Here is a 19,621-nt window from a genome sequence, read left to right on the forward strand (position 1 = left end):
GCGATTGGACTGCAATCGTCATACCAGACTGACCTTTTCGGGCTCGATTGCTACGTTGTCGCCTCGATCCAAGCGATACCATGTCTCTCAGGACGACATTGTCTAAGTCCATGGGTCCCCGGACCTTCAATCAAGAAAGTATTTGTTTCAGCTACAGAACTACACGCCGCTATAGGCTGGAGAGGTTATGATCAACGAACGCACGGCGCTGTCGGCAAACCATGACAGCGTTCTTGCGCGCAAGACTTCTTTTTGACAAGCACAAAACTTGTTCACTTCCATTTGTACGAACTCACGGCGCAGCATATGTTGTGGGGAAAGAAAATTTGGCAAGGCTGTGTTTCCTTTTGCCAGGCTTGGTCTCAAAGCCAGGACTTTAAGCCTAATCTGATCGACTCGATCTCTTTGTGTGTGGGAAGACAATTTTCCTTTTTTTTTTCGACTACTATTGGGAAGGATGGACGGAATTGGGTGGTCACAGTCACGTTTACACGCACGTTCCATTCGGCATTCTCTACGACTTTTTACGACGACAACAAGATTGACCCTCGTGCAGAGGAAGACTCGCGCGCATCGAAAGGCCTTGCTCGAATTTACTATGAATGACCAGGGTAGTACTGGATCAGAGAGCAAATGAAGAGGAGGACGCAAAGCGAAAGCAAAAAAATTCTGCACGTAGGAAGTATCTATTACCTCTTAGACGACGAAAACAAACTATCGAAAATTGAAAACATTGAAAACATTGCAAGCTGTGCTTTTCCCGACCCTCATCGGACTGGATTTATGTGCGTGTGACTTGCAATCAAGGTATAGCTAGCTAGGTACGTCTTCTGTCTCGCGTTTCACAAATTGCATATGACAGCTGCCGATGATTTTTTCTCGACCAGGGAGCAGTAGAACTTGGTGTGTACAGCTGACCTCGTTCTATCTGCACCTTGACCTGAGGTGCCAAGAGTCAAGCCGGTTCATGCGTCACTTTGTCGCTGCTAGGAGGGAAAACCTGTTTGCTTGGTATGGAGGCTGGAGGACCATGTCATTATGATGGAATTGGAAGGGTGAGGTGAAGTATGGTGGTAGGTTTCTTCTTCAGCTTCTCTTATGATGCATATTGTTTGGTTGTTGCAGGGACAAGCAGGTTTGAAGAGCAGCGCTGGGAGGAAGAAAGTCCGGAGTCTGGAGAGATTTGGCGGGACGCTAGCAATGATTGCTGACTATCTATTCATGCAACTATTGCGACTGACCACGATGACGACCTATGGGTGTGCCAAGCTGGCAACTCAGTTCCCGTTGAATGGAGACCCTATGGGAAGAATTGGCCAATCGTGTAGGAGAAGTGACAGACAACCAAGCCAAGGAAGAGGATTTTGGGACTTGGACTTGGATGTGCCCCACGACTCCACGGAGCAAACGTCATTGCTGGAGAAAGATGGTGTTGAAGATGGGACTGCACCTCTCTACAATTGTTCTGTCTTCTCTTTCATTTGATCGATCAATTGATACATTGGCCTGCCCACATTGACCTACAAACCGCACTATCACAAACAAAAGAATTTATATCAAACCAAACCAAAATGTCCACCGGAAACCCCAACTACGGCGTCGGAGGCACCGCCCAAGATGGAGGTCTCTCGACCGCTGATACTGTGCGCGACGGAGGTCCAGATGGCGGAAACCGCGGCTCAGATGATACTTTTGTGCCCTCTGATGGTGGACATCAGACGAGGAGCAAGACGTAAGTGTACATGTGAAACGGATTTGGCATTTATGTGTCGAGGGCTAACGCAGGAATGATGAATAAAACAGTAGCGCCATCGCATCCGATGTCTCGGCCCGCGAGGGCAAATCCTCCAACGAAGTTCAACAAGCTGTTTTGGATGGGAATGCGGCGAGTGGAGGGAATGGAGCGCATGTTGGGAATCCGAATCGGAATGTGGGAGGGACTGCGTGAGTTCCGCCTTGTCCATCTGCCATCCTCTGTTCTCGAACAGAGAAACTGGAACAAGTGAGGTTGTGAACAGAGATCGAAGCTAACTGTCAGAGTAGCGGTGACGGAGGCGTGAGTACCGCGGACACGGTGGCGGTGAGTGACCTTTTCTTTAGATCGTTTCGTCCCTGGGTCTTTTACCTGGGATTTGGGTCTACTCTAGCTCGTTGCTGACTTTGGGATGTTACCGATAGGATGGGGGACCTGATCCGGCGGAAGAAGACTCGACATACAAGCCTTGAAGGATGATGAGATGTTGGCATTGAGGTAATTGGTGTCTCGATGCTCGATGCATCACCTGGTATGCATGGAGATCACTTGTATGATATGTGTCAGTTCAATGTTGCATGAGCGACTCTCTGTTTCTTGTTCATCATCATTGCTCGTCACCCCTTTCCGCCTTCGTGATGGACGTGAAGTGCATGGAATGCCTGATACCACGAGTCAGAACGCACGGTCTTCTGAAACATTTTCAGCGTTTCATCGACAGAATCTGCATGGAAGGACCTTTCCGCTTGTGAGTTCCCAGGGACGTGTGCACGACGTAAGTTACCAGTGCCGTGGCTGGTGAACTTCGTCATCTGTTTGGGTCAGGGCAGGGTTTCAATGGTGATCGTGCCAAAACCATAGAGGCGGTGAAGGCAACGCTTCATGGTTGTTTTGAAGAACTTTTTTGCAAGGTCTTGGCATTGTGTTCCTGACGTCGTGCCTTCTTTTTCGGCGTCTGGACACAGCAGAGTGCGTCTATGTTCGGCAGGAGCAGTTGATGATGTGTACATCTGAGAATCTCCTTTCTCGTCTCGAAGGTTGGGCTCTTGTGTTCTGTCCCCATCATGCGGCAGCAACACTATGTCAGCAATTACGTCTACACCTATTCCTTCTCCTGCTGAACAACCCAGCAGCCCAATTCGACAGACTAAACATGTTCAGAGGGAGCATTCTCCGACAGTGGGTCGCGACATTCTCCCAAGAAACCGGATCAGTGGCAGCACCGCTAGCTTCACATGAAAGAAAACCCGGCAGCCTGAACATGACGTCGCAAGTTCCCACTCTTCACTCATGACTCGCGCCCATGTCTCACCCATTCGAACGAACATAGTCCGAGCGATTGCCTTCAATCGCCGTTCAAAACGCCTGTCGAGTCGCCGACGCGCTGGGAATTCCGCTTGCTCCGTCCGACGTTCACGCGGCTGATGTGCAGTAGCCGGACAACGCATGGTCAGAGACCTAGAAGCAAATCATTTTAGTGAAGAACTATGAGCTAGAATGTCTCGGGAGAATGGGGTGTGGCGAGTGTGAGTGACCCTTGCGGACACGATTGTCCGGGATTTTCTGGCCGGATGGCTAGTTTGGCCTTTTGTTCTGCCTTTTCGAGGACGTTTGCAGGGCTGGAATTCGGCATCTGGTGTTAGTGGGAGGCTAGATTGAGATGTGTGAGAGCTTGCGCTGGATGATGTGCTGGTGTGCGGCGACTGGGATGTTGAAGTTCACGGATGGAATGCAGAATGGTCGGGCGAATACAATAATATCAGGTGAGGTGTTGCGCATTAGGCTCAGTGAAGGTGTGGAGAGTTGACGACTTTCCACAGATGAAAGCTGGAACGGATGTGCGATCTTTCCGATCCGCTGTATGAAGGAGCAAGATCAAGCGACCCGGCTGCCAACGGTCTGTGTGAATGAGGCATGAATGTTCACTATCACCACCCAGGTCATTCCAGGGTAAGAACATCCTGCAGCATCTCGACTGAGATTGTTGCTCGCACGTTATGCGGAAATGCACACGCGGAAGCAAGACATGTCAGACACAGTGACATGCATCCGAATAGACCTGGTTTCTGGAAAACGTTACCCGCGTGTCCTTGCAGTATGTCTTGGAAACCCCTAACACACTTGCATACAGTCAGAATGAGGTCTCATCCCTTGGCATCTAAGACATCTCTCGCGAACAGAAACCCAAGGACTGGGTGTCACGTAAAGCAAGACATCATTGCATGGCAAACAGGACGAACTCTCCGCGACGAGGAACAACGAATGTTCCGCCACGAAGATCTCGGCAAACCAGAGCAATAGCCAAGAGTTCATCGCTTACCCACACTCCTTCGATGGCACGCCATACCACCAAAACACAAGGCGAACAGGAGAAGTTTCGAACCCAGCAGATCAGAAATTCAGACTCTGGCTCCTCCCCATCACGCCTGGCCATCGCCAAGCCTCGAGGTCCATGTGAAATGATCCCAGTCACGCACTCTGGTCCAGATCTCTGTGCCCTTCCGAATACCCCAAGAAGTAAGTTCTCCGGACAATCCTAGGAGGGAGCAAAAAGTCTACTTCCAGAAAGGAAATCGCATTGCCCCGAGTGTCCGTCATCCTCCTCTATCGATCGCGATTCCATGCCGCTGCTGTGCCATCTAGTCTCACTCTGTCACAACATCAGACTTGCCTGTCACCAGAAGCCGAACGAGACCACATTCGCGTGCGAGCGATGCTCGTGCTAACGATGCCGGGAGGTGTAGTGGAATAGGGAGAACTTCCTGGTTCCTTGTCCGTGATGGCGTCAGTCCGTTAGCCATCATCACGGGAAATCGGTGCCGTTGTGCTGGGGTGGAAGGACGGGGACCAGATGTTGATAAGCTTAACTAGGGACCTTGTGCGCTCATGGGGGCCTGGAAGGTTTGTTAGCGAGCTTGCCGGGGTGGCTTGTTAGGGCTCTGAGCTGGGTGTCGTTGGAACTGATGTTTGTGCTTGATCCTGGACCTACGGAACGGGAGGGAGGGAGGGAGGGAGGGACGATAGGATAGAAGTGTGGCTGGAGAGCTCGTGGGTGCTAATGCAAGGTAGGGAAGCGAGAGAGGATGAGATTGGAAACCAGAGCGAGTATGTTGTTGATGAAGAAGTAAACAAATCCTCGGCCAGCAAATGCACAACCTCAATTGCTGTTAGGACTATTTATACCCGCCTCGTCATCGTTGATGGTATCGCTGAGGATTATCGTGTGATTCGTTGTCCACCAGATCAATGGACTGCGCTCTCTTCCCACATGCGGAGTTGTGAGACGTCTAAGACCGGATGCTTTTGGAGCAGCGAATAGGGTGAAGTTCTGCAGCTTGATTGGGAAGACAGACTCGAGTACCTTGTCCGTGACGAGAGCTAGTCTACTTACTGCAATCGACATAGTCATGGCGTTGCAGTGACCACTATAAGTGCTGTTGAGGACGGTATCAAGATCACAGATGGGTGGCTGGATTGCAAGGAGGTGGGATTGTAACTGAGCGTTCATGCGAAAGAGACGGTGTATTTTGTAATGTTGACCAGTTGATGTAATTCAATCTTATTGTGTTGATTTCCCGAAGACTCCAATCTTCTTCACTTCGCAGTCGTCCAACAAGCTCGGCTTGAAGGTGATCTCTCGCTACCTTTCTGGGTGTGCTGCTGCAATAGCCCGGCCTGCCAACTGTCCCAACTCCAGCTCTTGACATTTTTTGCCGCGAGTGCTCTAACGAGCTTCCGCCCTTCCCGTGTTATATCCAGAATCGCCTGAAGCGATTGAAGATACTTCGTATCGATACTGCTCCATTGAGCGGTATATGTGACTTCGACACCTGTCTGCTCACAGGACTCAATCCAGTTATAAAGGTCCCGTTGCTGTTTTGTTCGAAGACTTGCCATGCTTTGAAGGTTTACAAGATTGACAACAATATTCCCGTTCCGACTAGCAGTCTTGATCTCGTGCGGTCGGAGTGTGTTGACGAAAGATATAAGTTGTGAAAAGTCGAAGTCGTGAACGGGAACAACAATTTTGGTGCCCGGCGTGAGGGCCGCTTTGCGGAGGAGGTAAGAGTATTCAGCTTGTAGTTGTTTGCAAGTCGAGGCTAGTCCTGAGGAGGTTTTTGACGAAAGACCTGAGGTCGATTTGCAATTCAAATGAAATGCTTGGTCGTTGTTGTCGATGATGACAATTGACGAGATCACTAAATCGTGTTAGCGATCATAATTAGAAGACGACGTGCCACACCGGAAGCCATACTATCTCGGATCTCCCTTGGCAGCTCCAGAAGCTGTGAAGCCATTGTGATGGGCTGAGATGTTTGGTTCGTGACACCTCGGGTGTTATGGTTCTGGGCCGATCTACACCAGGGCAATGACAGGTGCTAGGAAAGAAAGCGAATGCTTGTCGCTGCTGTGTTCTGTGCTGTGCCTCTGAACTCAAATGAACAGAGATCACGTCTATTTTATATCGATCGAGTGTCCTTCGAGGTACAAAGTGATCGAGCGATTCTGTTACAGCTGTCTCGCAGTGGCGCTGGCTAGTCGCTTTGTCTCGCCCCAGGGAGCGCAACGTTCGAAGATCGTCCCAGACTGGCCTCGGACGTGCTCCCACGACTCGACAAAAGAAGGGTCCTCGTCGCTCGGGCCGCGCTCAGGAATGCTATACGACGCTATTGCTACCGTGCGACGATCGGTGCGTTGCCCGCAGCTTCTTCGTTCCTTCCAGAAGATGGGACTTTGCGCTGTGACTGCCCGTCTGAGAACAGCTAAGCGAATTAGCGTGTTGTCGATTGGCACAGATATGGTTTGAACAGGCCAGTGAAAGATGGTACACGAGGGGCGTTTGAAGCATTTGTAGAAAGCCCGTAGCACGATGCCAGCGGAGTCAGCCGAAAGTGTGTAGTCTCTGCTTCTGACAGGCGAGATTTCCTAGCAGCCACTTTAGTTGAAGGTAGGGCAAATCAACCTTCAGGTACGACGGGTGCCATATGGAATTCCAGCCATGTGAAGCGATTGGCCATACTCACATCTACATCGGGCACTCACGTACAATACTCAGCCTGTCGCGGTCGTTATGCTCCACTTCTCGCGCTCGTATCCAATTGTACTTGGGCCGAATTCCTTCACTACTCAGTGTCGTCGCAGCCGATGTGCTCCAGATCTCGCTGCCGCGGAGAAGTGTAGGCAACACCTAGCAAAAAGGTTGTGGCAGCACAGGAGAAGTTCCAGACTCACAAAAAGTCAGCCCAAGCACGCGGCAACGAAGCACACGCCGCTTTATACGGCCAGTCTCGTGGCCGCCACCGGCGCTGCTCTGTCAACTTCCCACGTGGTGAGTGAGAGCGACATCGAGACAAAGACCCGTAGCTCTCATCGCAGCCCTTCTGGACGCCACTGCGCGCCTGAAACCAGAGCGTTGGGCGGTGTCATGCTGGCAAGTCGAGCTCGGAGTTCTGGTTCGCTTAATCCATAGCTCTTTGGTGGTGGACTTGCGCATATGCTCGTGCCGGATGCGGGGAGCACATGGTCTTCATGCCCATCCTTCGCTTTGCCCGCCAATCGCTTCAGATGTCATCTTTGCTCGCTGCAGCAGTCAGCTATGTCGTGCAGAGCGGTTGCTCAATCCTATCATGTTAGATGATGCCATAAAGGCTTGTGAACTTGGAGGGGCTTCCGCTCAACATTGCTGTTCCACTTGTCGGTTCAGTGGCTGCCACGAGGGACAGCCACGCTTCATTCTCACCTATGTGCAATTGCCCTAATCAGCACCCCTCTCTCACTGCGCCGGATATGCATCTCTCCCGCGTATTTGTTTGTTGTTGCCGCTGTTGTGTGTACATTCTATCCTCTCATTCTTCGTGAAAAGTACCCGATATGCAGCTCATTTCAGTGTAGCCATTTCTCTTCCAAACCCTGCCTGTCCATAGGCACGTGAACGCCTTGCAAGAAACATACCACAAATGCTCATCATGTCGTTAAAATTCTCTCTTTCATAAACTCATTTGATCCGTCGATATCCGGTCGGAGCTCTTGTCTCGTTTGACCATGCTCAATTTGTAGTACCGCTCTTCGCCATTGGAAGTCAGCCCCCCGATGAACCACTTTTCGCTGCCATTTCGCACTTCCCGATATCCTTCGGTGCTGCTGTCGCTCCCTCGCCTCGATCGCCGCACATCTTGAACCGATGGGTAGTTTGGCTGTGGTTTGTTCTGTGGACCGGGCGAAGGAGGCGATCGTGGTAGATGAGTCAACGGACTCACGCTGTGCTCGAGAGACGGAGGATACGCTACTAGTTGTCGGTCTGTCGTGTGTGACGTAGATGACTGAGCGGTGTAAGGATTTGTTTTGGGGTTGATGGGCTTAGGACTTGTGACCGTCGTCTCAGGTCCAGGTGAGGGATTTCTGGCGGGTTGTGGTGCTGCTGTCCATATTGTTGCTGTGCCTGCGACCGCGGCCGCTGTGTTCAAGGAGGAAGCCTTATGTTGTGGAGAAGAATGTGCTCGGAAAGCCGTGAGGAAGCCACCGAGGAAGGACGGTCTTTGTGTAGGCATGCTGGTAGATGTGTGACTCTGTCCGGTGGTGTCGTCACTTTGGGGAACGATATATCCTCGACTGTCCAGCAGCCGAGGGCGTATGGCAGATTCTGTCTTGTCCCGGTCGGCCGCCGAGGATTGTACTCAATGTCGCTGTACTCGTCGGGCCACGCTGAAGTCGTGGTGATGTCGGGAGCGAGTCGTGGACCGGCGTGTGGTGGTGCTAGTCGATGTCGTGCAGCCGTGGCAGAGTTGCGGCGTGGAGAACATAAGTCTCCAATCCGCGTCTCGTCAAAGGTCACTGCCGTCTGTGACTGCAAGCTTCCGAGAAGGCCCGAATCGGCACGCGATCGATCCTTGCTCCGAACAAAGACGTCGTTCGTCCTTTCTCAATCACAAGACTCTTTGTCACGACAAGACATGTCCAGCGTCACGACCACCGAGCGACCTTATACCATCACCGTCCATATACCTGACTACGCCGCGGACCGCCTTCGTAATGCATCACTATTGCCGCGAAGGCGGCTAGTTGTGGTCGAGCTACAGCTCATTGCTTCTCGCGCCCCCCACCATCTCATCGCGCCGACCGCTGCGAACCAATGCCCACGCGATATAGCCGAGCGCGTTACGGCCATGGCGGACGCCATCTGAGATCTGCGTACCCAAGTATTCTCGCAAGCAGACGTAGCTGCCTTGCCCGTCAGCGGAGAGCATGATTAGTAGCAGCCTTGGGCTGCAAGCCAAGTTCTTTTTACAATACTCGCTTCTACTGCCTGCGAGCTACCAGATTGGCGTTGAAATTTCCGATGTCCGGGTGACGAGGTGAGATTCATGCATTCTGAAAGGCAGCTGGTTGGCGAACCGGCAATTCTGCATCGCTTATCAAGTAGCATGAGACGTTGTGCATCAAGCACGCTGATTGCAAATGTTACACAGCCTGCTGATCACGAAGTCAAGTCGAACGTCAGCTCAAGCTGAAATGGGCCGATTAGAGGACCATCCAGAACTCGCCACGATATCGTGATCTGAAGTGATCGGCTTACATGGCGCAGGTATCCTCGTGGGGTGCACATTCGAACTATACAGAACTACCGGAGAAGAGAAACATGTCTGGAAAGTTTCAAAGGTTTGAAAAGAGGCATCATTATTCATTGCTGCAAGTCACCAGGACCTACAATTTTCGTTCACATCTAGATTTCAAGTCGGGCAATATGTTGCTCACACTACTCTTTCAGCGGCACCTCAGAACTTCTCCCAGCTATCCCTTGCGCGCGAACGCTCAGGATGCTCCTGTCGCTGTACGCCAGCCGGAACCTCAATCACACTACCTCTGACCGGCGCCTTCTCGAATCCAGCGTCCATCTCAGCATGTCTTGGTCTTGCCCATTGCCGCGCGTGACTGGCACCAGGTTTGGTTATCACTCCCATATCGTAGGATTGTGGAATACGCTGGCTGCCCAGATCGTACTCATCTGGATGCGGGAGCCTCTGTCCAACGAAAGCTGATTGCACAGGCTTCTGCTTAGCCGCTGTCCGTGGATTCTGTGTCTTACGGAGGGATCCGGATTCGAGGTGAGCCATCTGTCCTCTGACTTTGCGATTCAAGCGACGAGCTCGAATCTTGCTGTAGATGTAAGAGACGACTGCGATGAGGCTGAAGATTACGGCGAGTGCTATGAGTACTTTTCCGAGGATTTTCCAGGTGGGTTCTTCTTTGCCTTCGCCCGTCTTGGGCATGTCGCGAGTCAAGATTGAGGATTGGTAGAGCTCCTTAGGTACGGAGTAGTAGTCGCTGCGGTGCACAGCGTGGAGATGCATGTTGGTTTGTTCCTTTGTTGGGAGAAAGTGGGAGGCGAAGATGATCTTTCTCAAGCTGTTAACCGGAACTAGCTCGAGTGTGTCGGTCGTGTTTTGGTTCAGAAAAGATCGCAGGGCTGAGTGTGCGACTTGTTTTGAGGGGTTTGAGACACGGTACTGCGAGCGTGACAGCGTAAGTGCGAGAGTGTTTTCTTATACCGTATTCACAAGAGGCATTGTGAGGGAAGGTTCCTTTATCTGTTAGAAGAAAGAGGTGGGAGAAGAACAAAGCGTGTGAATGGCGCATTCGTGAATAGCATTGTCGTTGCGATGAGGAGGTAGTGTACAATAGAGCGTGAATGTCGCTTCGCTTTGTTCAGTCTTGAATCGAGGTGGATTCATTGTTCAATGTCGCGCTTTCCGTGAAACGGGTCTCTGCCGTGTGCGACGACGGGGTATCTGAGTTTCTTGGATGGGAGCGGTCTGAGGTGTTGGTAAAGTGTATTCATCCCCAAAAGGTGTGCTTCCTTCCATGCCATCTATGTGAGCTAGTTCGTCGGTTTGGTTTTGAGAAGGGCACCCGTGTGCTGAAGGCGCCTGGCTCACTTGGCCTTCGCAAACAAGGCATTGCGAGCTCGGCTTCACATTTGAGAGGCGGAGACATGGTCAAGCTGAAGACGTACAGACTACTCGTCTGAATCTTGTTGTCGTCAGAGTGTAGTCCATAGTGCTTGACGAATCTGCAACACTGTCGAGAGTTGATGGTCAGGAGTCAATGATGGTAAGTAATCGAGTGAGACTCGGATTTGCCGAGCCGAGGTGAAGCTCAAAAGTTTGCCGACTTCAGCTCACTTCACATGTTCTTTCTTCGTCTCTCACACTTTCCCACAACTCTCTGGAAGGTTCGTTCACGTCAGCGTTCTCCTTCGCAATGGGCTGGCTGGACAAAGTGCCGCGAACAGAAGGTGGCGGCCTCTGGATCGGCGGCTATGCAGCGCTGTATTCACAGCAGCCGCTGTTTCAACAGTCGAAGATCACGCATGTGATTAGCGTGCTGGACTACGAGCTCTATGAAGCAGAATACCTCAACGCATACAAGCGCATGCACATCAAGCTCGATGATGACCCGAACGAGAATCTCCTGGAACACCTCCCAAAGACCACAGCGTTTATTGACGAAGCACTAAGTAAAGGCGGCGCCGTTTTCGTCCACTGCGCGATGGGCAAGAGCCGGTCCGCAACTGTCGTCATCGCATATCTGATGTGGAAATACGCCCTCACTCCTGATGAAGCTCTCGAGCAGCTTCGTGAAGGGCGTGGTGTTTGCGAGCCGAATCCCGGATTTATGGAGCAATTGGATGTCTATCAGCGCATGCTCCAGGCAGAGAATCAGGGGACAGCGAAGCAAATCTATGAGACTTGGGTGAATGAACGCGATGTCTATCGTGACTGGTATTCTTTTCGCTCATATCGACGCCAAGCGCCTGTGCCTAAGCTCTGAAACAAGCTAATGCGCGCTAATTGCTCATTTTTGCCCGAGCTGGCAGCTGAAGTTGCAGCTGAGGATTGAGTGAAGCACGGCGCTGGGAGAGGTGTGATGAACAACTGGGACAGGCTCGGGACAGTAGTCGACAATAGACCTGGGCTGTCTAAAGAACAATACCACAATGGCTGGAGATATTGCACAGGAAGCTATGGTATTACAAGCTTATTGGCCATTGGGCTGTCTATACTGGCAATCGGATTCCCGGTTACGATGGAGGTTTCTGGTAGTGCTCGACCAGGTCTCCCAACACATGCCTGGCGGACTCCCACCACGACCTCAAGGCCTTCCCGTTTGCTCCCCACCCCCATCATGCAGGCCATTGGAAGCTCTATACTTCACTCTGCCACGTGAAACTGGTAGCGCCACTGGTAGCAGGCAGCCAGCTGGCATGCATGGTCATCTACCACCGTGTCTTCTGTTGCTTTTCTTGCTGCCACTTGAACCACAATCTCTTTGCAACAACAATTTGTCGCTCACCTTCAGCCATCTACCATCCACCCAAGGCAGCGATCTATTGAGCAGCAGTGCCAGTATTGCTGTCTCCAGCATCCTCGTCAGCACCGTTAGGCACAGTTGACCAGCAACTGCTCACTGAACAATGGTAAGTCAATGTCGGCCGTACGTTCCACTGGCTCCTGGCTCCTCATGCTGATTTACATTCAACGTAGGACCGCGTAACCTCCAAGCAGCTCTTCGAGAGCAGGCGGCGGGTCACTCGCTTCCAGGTCAATGTCATCAAGAAGACCTTTCCGTTTCTTCTTCTGCCACCAGAGCTACGCAATATGGTCTATGCCTTCGCCGTCGATCTCACGACCCTAGATCAATTCTTCGACAAGGAGTTAGAGAAAGCTGTCTGTGTCAAGAAGACCAGATCTCCCCGCAAGCAACGCACGTCGCTCAAATCTACGCCTCCGATCTTCTTGGTCTGCAAGCAGATCTCGAGCGAGGCATCGTGGGTGCTCCAGAAGCAAGGGTTTGTCGTCCTCGATCCTGTATGACAAACACAATGGCTGACCCTATACAGTGCCACCTTCCAGCATGGACTTCTGGGCCACAGACTTGAGGATGTCATCTCCCCCAACGTTATTCGCAAGCTATCCAGCATCGAGATCACAGATGCTGGTCATGGCACGACCGATCACTGGGGCCGAACGGTGAGCTGGTTTGGGTACATCAACCTACTGAAGCAACTCGGTGAGCTCTTGAGCACAGGCGAGCACAAGCTCAAGAAGTTGACCGTCGAGCTCAATGCCCCCGGGCTGGTGGAGCATATGACAGTTTGTCACGAAAGCGGCAGATTCAAGTGTGGCTTCCGCGACACAATGACCAAAGCCCTTGCGACTTTGAGCAAAGCACGAGGTATCGGCGAGGTTGTCCTCCGCGGTCTCAATGTCGACGAAGCTGCTAGAGCCAAGGAGCTCATGGCAGGTCCAGCATGCAAATTCTTCAGCCTTCCTCGAGAGATCCGCGACATGATCTACGAGCACTCTCTCGACTGGTCAGACGTTTCCAACAAGCTCGCTGATGGTCTTTCCGACTGGCCGGACAGGACCGCGACATTTCCCTTCCCAATTCGAACAACACCTACCGTCCTCGTCGTCAACAAGCAGATGCACGAAGAAGCCGCCGAAGTCCTTGCGAAGAAGCCACTGAACATCACTTTCCCGGCAGACAAGACATTCGATGATCAAGACTGCAAAATCCCAAGCGTCCTCGGCCTCATCCCTCGTCGCACTCTCGAGCGCGTCACGACGATACATATCAATATGCAAGGCTGGTTCTGGGTCTTCAACTTCGAGCCGTGCTTCATCCGCGCTCTCGCGAACAGCCAGGCGCTTAAGCATCTCAAGATCACCTTCAACGATCACAAGAAGCCCGACTTCTTGGGCTTCCCAGGCCAAGTCTATCCAGATAACGTCCTTGCTTCCAAACTCAAAGCTTTGACTGAGATTCGCGGACTTGAGACTGTGACTTTCGAGGGCGATTTGCCGGTCGTCTACACGATTCCACTGGTTACCATCATGACTTCTGGACCCGAGATTCCTCTTCATTACTTGCCTCGTCCGATGGGTGTCAACTCTGAAGGTCAAGTGCTGGATGTTGATGATCTGGAACGTCCTTGAAATGCTGCAGCACTACAACGCGACCCGATCTCACACGAAACGGCCCAGTATGGTATGAAAGAAGCAAGCGCTTCTACGACAAAGCTACGAGCTACGACCGCTTCTTTTCAAAGCTTCACCTGCTACGAACTACGACCACACCTGCTCTTTCCCTCTCATCCTTCGCAATTTGCAGCACTTGCACGCAAGCTATGGAGCCTTCCGAAAGACGCACAGCGCAGCACAGCTACCATGCTATCTCTGCCACTTGACATGACGCTTCAATTCCAACGCATCACGCAACACCCAAAAAAAAAGCAAAGCAACGCCATGACTTCATCCATGTATTTGCGCACTTGAGGCAGCTACTGCTACGACCACAACGACGACCAGCGAACTAGAGCAAACTTGCAAAACACGATTTACTGGGCTTCTTCGCGATCTCTGAGCAGCACTTGGCTTCACGCATAGCGTAGGGAGTCAAGGCTAGTAAACATCAGGCAGAAAGGAACTTGGTAGACGGAGAATTAACGAGAAATCTTGGATGAAAGGAGAACGATATGGTACGGAGCAGCGAAAAATGTGTTTTCGCAGCATATGAAATGAAGAGCTATGATGCCGAGAACGAGTAGAGAGATTTTCGACGAAATGCAAAAGTAGGATTGACTTCTTTGAATCGCTTTCCTCTGTTCTTTTGTCTTGACATCATTCTTCTCGCTATTTGTCTTGACGTTCAGTACGGGGCTGTGAGGAAGAGAGCACAATCTCTCCACGAGTCACACGCTGTTCATGAGCGAGGTATGGACCACAAAGGGCGACTGATGGTATCGTCGAGCGTTGGCATAAGGATAGCATTCCCTCTCTCTAGACTGGCACTTGATACTGCGAGCGCCTTGAAGAAGAGAGCAGGTGAAATTTAGCGAAATTTAGGTGAATTTAACAGCTCGCTTCTGTGGAGCGATGAGATTTATAGGGCAATTTAGATGCGTTCAGGCAGATTTAGGCAGATTTAGAGCATCTCAGACGTGGAATGTTCTTGCTTCACGCACAGGGTCGCCAAACATCGTCTCCATGACTCTGAATCTGCTCGTCTGCCTCTACTTTGGTCTTAACACTCAACCATGATGTCCCACCTGCTCTGCCTTCTGTTTCCCCGTGTCTACATCTGTCGCGGCCACCCAAGCAGCCAATTTCGGGGCCATCGGGAAGACCTGTCATCACGTTAGTGCGTCTTGGAACTGAGTTGCTCGAGCTGACGACACTCACCTTGGCTCCCTTCTGGGGCCCTCGATCCCCCACCTCCAACCACTGCTCTTTTGACAACTTATTCTTCGTTTGCCAATTTTTCATCTGCTTGTAATCAATGCACTTCTTATTGATTGCGAAGTCTGGGTAAGGATTGATTTGTGTTTCGACCCACTGATGTGAAGTGTCAGCGACCGACCACAGTAAAGCAAACATGCGAAGGGTACTGAACTTACATTCATAGTAATCAAATCAAATGAAGGTTTACACGTCAGCGTCTGCAGCAAAATATGCAGACAATGACTCAGATGTGCCTCAGCCAGTGGTGAGAAAGGACTCTTGCCAGGAGTTGTCGAGGCTGTGAGGTTAGGGTAGAAGTATTCTCGATAAGCATAGCGTCGGAGAGTGTTGAGGCAGTGGATGGCATGCTGGCCATCGAGCATCGCGAGGTGGGCATCGGGGCCATAGCCTAGACATAGAAAGGTCAGCAAGCAACTCTCGCAGACTGAAACAGTCGATTGATGGGATTGAGACAAACCGAAATCCACAGGAGCTTTCACAGTCGTGCTAGGGTCTTTTCCCAGTCGTCGAACATCATCAGAGGAGATGATCAGAGTCCCTATTTCTTCGTATTCGTCCCATAGAGCTTCGGTCTCAGGAGACGGGTAAGCGCGGAGGAGCGCCTCTTCGGGTGAAAGGCTGTCTTCGTTGAAGAGTGGTCCAACGACAGTCTTTTGTTGAAAATCTATGTCGTAGCGAGTATATATTGGGGCTGTGAGAAGTGAGCGTCTCAGCTATAATGTCTTTTCGCGGTCACGGGATCGTCTTACAGTAGAAAGATGTCTGTTGGAGTAGCCAGTTATTGCTGCCTCCGGAGCGAGAGAAGGACAGTGTAAAGAATATGCATGATGTGACGAATAGGCAGATGTTCAGAATTGTTATGCAGTGGCGGCGAATGAGACTAGGCGAGGACGATTGCTGTGGTGAAGTAGCAGCCTTTTCCCAGGCTATACCGCCCAGCAACCGTGCTTCACTGCTCGAGCTTGTCGTGTCCAGGTCGTCGGAAGAGCCGCGTCCACTACTAGCTGTCTCCATATGGTGTGATGTGATTCCTTCAGCTCGATAGAACAATTGCTTTGTAGAATGGTCGTGGTGCTTGTCAGAGTTCACCTCAGTGTTTGCGAAGCCATGTGGTAGGCCGATCTTCTGCCTCGTCAACGGCGTCTCTTGGTCGATTTGAGTTATACATGTTCATGCACGTTCGCTTAATACCACTTCACCTGCCACTTCTGCACAAGCTTCGAGGCTGCAGCCAACCACTTGCAGGCGAGCTGGACACCAAGCACACGGCTAGCTTACTTGGCACTACTTCAACTGCATGTGTACAGACCGTATGCGAATGCGATTATACCAGAGGCTTTCCCAGGATGAACTGTCAACACAAGTGCTCGAAGAGATCTCCGTGTGCCTTCGCCAGCCTGGCTGCAGCGGTGAGAGGTTGTCAGGATGTACTGCTAGCCGTTGCGAAAAGTCAGGCTCACGCAGGCAGACATCTCGAAAGCTCGAGACGCAGAGGAAGAGCTTCAACTGGTTCGAGCTGTGCCGATCGCATACCGCCTCCCGAGGCTCGCCATGCAGCCCAAGGCCCTTGCGCCGCAGTAGGATTAGCTGTTACTACAAAAAGAAGCACATAGCGCTGGAACTTGGTAGAGTGAAAAGAGCGTGACTTCCAGACCTTCTCGAGCCAGCTCACCACCATTCTCACCACCATCTCCTCAACTCCAACCATGCAGTTCCTGTACTTAACGGCGGGCCTGGCCGCGATGATCCTGTCAGTGGCAGCAGCACCTGTGGCTCCCCAGGCATATAGCCGCCCTACCAATCTGATCGCAGCAGAGTCCGCTGCACAGGCCTATGGCAATGAGAGGGCTCTCCGGATCGTCGACGCAAGAGACGCGGATGCAAAGGCCGCTCAAGCATACGGCAACGAGAAAGCTCTTCGGGTTGTTGACCAGAGGTCCGCTGGTGCTGAAGCTAAACAAGCTTACGGCAATGAGAAAGCTCTCCGGGTCGTTGATCAGAGAGACGCTGGTGCTGAAGCTGCACAAGCGTATGGCAACGAAAAAGCTCTTCGGGTCGTCGACCAGAGGGACGCTGAAGCCGAAGCTAAACAAGCCTACGGCAACGAAAAAGTATGTCCACTTCATTGCGTACCGTGTCGCTCATAGACTAACACCTGAAAGGCGCTTCGCATCGTCGATGATGCTTAAGGTCATGGCTTGAGACCGCGAGCGAGTGGAAGGATGTTCGAGGTCGACGAAGTTGCCTTTGTATGGATGGAAATCGCTAGAAGCAGGGCTTGGAAGTCGCAACAAACTGTATCTTTGAGAATAAGCAGAGGATATTCTGTCAAAATGCAAAGAAGGGACTTGACTTCCTTGAAACGCAATCTGTAATGTCCAGGTGCGAAGGAAGTTCAGTTGAACAGAGCGTCAAAGTCCAAGTCCGCAGTGCTATTGTTGTTCTCATCATCACCCATGTTCCCGTCGAAGTTAGCAAGGTCCATGAGGTCGTCGAATGTGGTGTCTCGTGCTTCATCGCCACCGGCAGAGCGAGTCGCCTATTGTGAGTTATTAGCAATTGTTGTCTTTGTGTCATGCTCTCCTGGGCACGATTCAAACAGCGTGCATGTGCGCGGCGACTCATGGCCAGAGTGATCCATGGGGAGAGGGCGAAGCACGCAGGAACTCTTGACGAGATTGTGCAGTGTTGCTGCAGCTCCGTGGGATTGATTTTGATGTTCCACGGTACCGCGGTCTTTCGGAGAACGGGAACTCGGCCCCAACAGTGCTGCCGTGATTCGGAAGTATGGTTCACATACCCCGAGTGATTTGTAGCAAGCATATGTGCATATGTATATGTGCACAGTACCGTAGAAGGTTTGTGCGATGGACGAAGGTGCTTTCCACGAAGTTGAGGAAGATACTTACATTATTTTGCTCGTTAGTGTTGGTGAAGAACGAGTTGAGATCCAGCTCTGCGCCGCTAGTGTTGTTGGTTTGTGTATTAGCATAGTCCTCGAGGCCTGGGAGTAGAGATGAGATGTTGTCGTTGTCTGCGTTGTCGCCGTTGAAATTCCCAAAGTCGCCGAAGTCGATCTCTCCCGTGGCGTTCTCGTCAAAGCTGAACTCGTTTCCGCCATCGTTGGTATTGTCGCCGCCACCGAACAGAGAGTCAAGGTCATTGTTGATGCTTTCCTTGGCAGTGTCGGGTCCTTTCTCATCTTCGCCGCTGGGCTTGCTCGGAGCTGTGTCGACTTGGAGGCTGGATTCTGCTGGCTTGGCATCGTTTTGAGGAGCAACTGGGACGGTTGGCTGGGTAGGAGTTTCTGATGTCGTTGTCGTCTCGGGAGCACTGGCTTCGGGTTGTGTCTTCTGATCTGTCTTTGTGACTTCCATTTCCGCTCCAGACGGCTCGGCTTCGGCGCGTTGCTGTTCTGGCTGTGAGTCTTCCATGGTCACGTCCTCGTCTGCTGGAGCTGTGGTGGTAGTCTTCTCGGTCTCAGGCTCTACTTCCGGTTGTTGCTGATCAAGTGTATTGGCAGAGTGCGGTCCTGGAACCGGCTGCTGGACAGATGTGGCCGGGGGCTCTGTTGCAATTCCTTGGCGTTCACGAAGCAGTGCGAGGTCGCGTCGCATCACCAGTTGCGCCAGTTGCTAGAGCGAATGTTAGCACGTCCAATGAGTGGGCATCTTGATTCGAGGACTTGCCAGCTCCTCTTCCAGCGCGTCCAGAGCATCTTGGAAATTGGCCTGAGCCTTAGGCAGGATTTGTTTCAGCTTGTTGACTTGAGTTGTTGGCGCTTTCTTGGAGTTTGGGTCGACGGCGGCAAACACTCTTCCAGTTTGCTCGAGCTGGAAGGGTCAGTGAGGGCTCATCGCCAGATGATTAAGATCGTGCATACAACGAGATTGACTTGAGCTTGCAGCTGGTCCAGCAGCGCATTTTGATTCGCAGCCGCCATGAGTATCTGATGTTGTCGATAGTAATGCAAGCGTAGTCGGTATGATGGACCGTGACCAGGCGTGAGTACCGCTGTGAACAAGATCAATGGCTTGGATATGTCAGAAGATGGTCAAGAGGTGGATGATCAGGTCACAGCGAGTCGTGGTACGGCGCGCGCAAGAAGCACTAGTGAGCGCCGTCCCGCGTGCAAGCGGCGGGTAGGATAGGGTTCGGCAGGAGCAACCGAGCCGGCGGTGGTGCTTCCCCTTCCCTCGAAAGCGGCTGCTGGCTTTGACCTCTTCTGGTGCTGCTGCTCAGCTCATTCTGCACTCGCCAACTTGCGCATTTTCCGCGCCCGTCTTTTCTTCCATCTGTCTCCTTTGTCGGTCTGTTCGTTTGCTGTACGACTGCTGTGTCTGCTGCTCGACCGTATACTCGCGCCCGCGCAATTCTGGACGTTGCCGCCCCTGGCTTTTCGCACCGCCGCCGACAACCAAATCTCTCGCGCAGCCGTAGCAAGCAGAAGCCCCACCTGGTAATCACCATCTCTCCACTGCGGTGTAGGTGTTGATTCTCCCACCGTCCATCAAACGGCTGCTGCTCCTGCTGCTGTCTGTCCATCTCCTTGTCAGTCTCCTCACTC

At 51.9% G+C, this 19,621-nt stretch overlaps 8 protein-coding genes across 9 annotated transcripts; 4 read left to right on the top strand and 4 right to left on the bottom strand.

Annotated features, from left to right (window-relative positions):
• Window positions 1-1,571: 1,571 nt before the first annotated feature.
• Window positions 1,572-2,226, top strand: CKM354_000990400 (uncharacterized protein; the record flags this gene model as incomplete). The annotated part of the gene is made up of 4 exons (XM_044805344.1): window positions 1,572-1,732; window positions 1,804-1,944; window positions 2,044-2,080; window positions 2,179-2,226. The coding sequence occupies 4 exons, from the start codon at window positions 1,572-1,574 to the stop codon at window positions 2,224-2,226; spliced, it is 387 nt and encodes a 128-aa protein (XP_044661279.1).
• Window positions 2,227-7,740: 5,514 nt separating this feature from the next.
• CKM354_000990500 (uncharacterized protein) lies at window positions 7,741-8,301 on the bottom strand (the record flags this gene model as incomplete). Its single annotated transcript, XM_044805345.1, has 1 exon — window positions 7,741-8,301. One exon carries the CDS (start codon window positions 8,299-8,301, stop codon window positions 7,741-7,743), a length of 561 nt encoding a protein of 186 aa, XP_044661280.1.
• A 1,224-nt stretch (window positions 8,302-9,525) lies between these two features.
• Window positions 9,526-10,101, bottom strand: CKM354_000990600 (uncharacterized protein; the record flags this gene model as incomplete). Its single annotated transcript, XM_044805346.1, has 1 exon — window positions 9,526-10,101. The coding sequence occupies one exon, from the start codon at window positions 10,099-10,101 to the stop codon at window positions 9,526-9,528; it is 576 nt and encodes a 191-aa protein (XP_044661281.1).
• A 910-nt stretch (window positions 10,102-11,011) lies between these two features.
• Window positions 11,012-11,581, top strand: CKM354_000990700 (uncharacterized protein; the record flags this gene model as incomplete). Its single annotated transcript, XM_044805347.1, has 1 exon — window positions 11,012-11,581. One exon carries the CDS (start codon window positions 11,012-11,014, stop codon window positions 11,579-11,581), a length of 570 nt encoding a protein of 189 aa, XP_044661282.1.
• Window positions 11,582-12,224: 643 nt separating this feature from the next.
• On the top strand, window positions 12,225-13,749 carry CKM354_000990800 (uncharacterized protein; the record flags this gene model as incomplete). Of its 2 annotated transcripts, XM_044805348.1 has the most annotated exons (3): window positions 12,225-12,227; window positions 12,295-12,599; window positions 12,651-13,749. In XM_044805348.1, 3 exons carry the CDS (start codon window positions 12,225-12,227, stop codon window positions 13,747-13,749), a joined length of 1,407 nt encoding a protein of 468 aa, XP_044661283.1. The 2 variants fall into 2 exon arrangements, with proteins under 2 accessions (XP_044661283.1, XP_044661284.1); XM_044805349.1 differs by lacking the exon at window positions 12,225-12,227 and having other exon boundaries at window positions 12,409-12,599.
• A 1,094-nt stretch (window positions 13,750-14,843) lies between these two features.
• On the bottom strand, window positions 14,844-16,068 carry CKM354_000990900 (uncharacterized protein; the record flags this gene model as incomplete). Its single annotated transcript, XM_044805350.1, has 5 exons — window positions 14,844-14,939; window positions 14,995-15,147; window positions 15,210-15,442; window positions 15,512-15,745; window positions 15,804-16,068. The coding sequence occupies 5 exons, from the start codon at window positions 16,066-16,068 to the stop codon at window positions 14,844-14,846; spliced, it is 981 nt and encodes a 326-aa protein (XP_044661285.1).
• A 692-nt stretch (window positions 16,069-16,760) lies between these two features.
• On the top strand, window positions 16,761-17,243 carry CKM354_000991000 (uncharacterized protein; the record flags this gene model as incomplete). Its single annotated transcript, XM_044805351.1, has 2 exons — window positions 16,761-17,165; window positions 17,217-17,243. The coding sequence occupies 2 exons, from the start codon at window positions 16,761-16,763 to the stop codon at window positions 17,241-17,243; spliced, it is 432 nt and encodes a 143-aa protein (XP_044661286.1).
• Window positions 17,244-17,449: 206 nt separating this feature from the next.
• On the bottom strand, window positions 17,450-18,997 carry CKM354_000991100 (uncharacterized protein; the record flags this gene model as incomplete). The annotated part of the gene is made up of 4 exons (XM_044805352.1): window positions 17,450-17,593; window positions 17,964-18,689; window positions 18,744-18,887; window positions 18,938-18,997. 4 exons carry the CDS (start codon window positions 18,995-18,997, stop codon window positions 17,450-17,452), a joined length of 1,074 nt encoding a protein of 357 aa, XP_044661287.1.
• Window positions 18,998-19,621: the final 624 nt, after the last annotated feature.

Source organism: Cercospora kikuchii (genome assembly GCF_019650295.1).
Source record: "Cercospora kikuchii DNA, contig_00006, whole genome shotgun sequence".
Lineage (NCBI taxonomy): Eukaryota > Fungi > Ascomycota > Dothideomycetes > Mycosphaerellales > Mycosphaerellaceae > Cercospora > Cercospora kikuchii.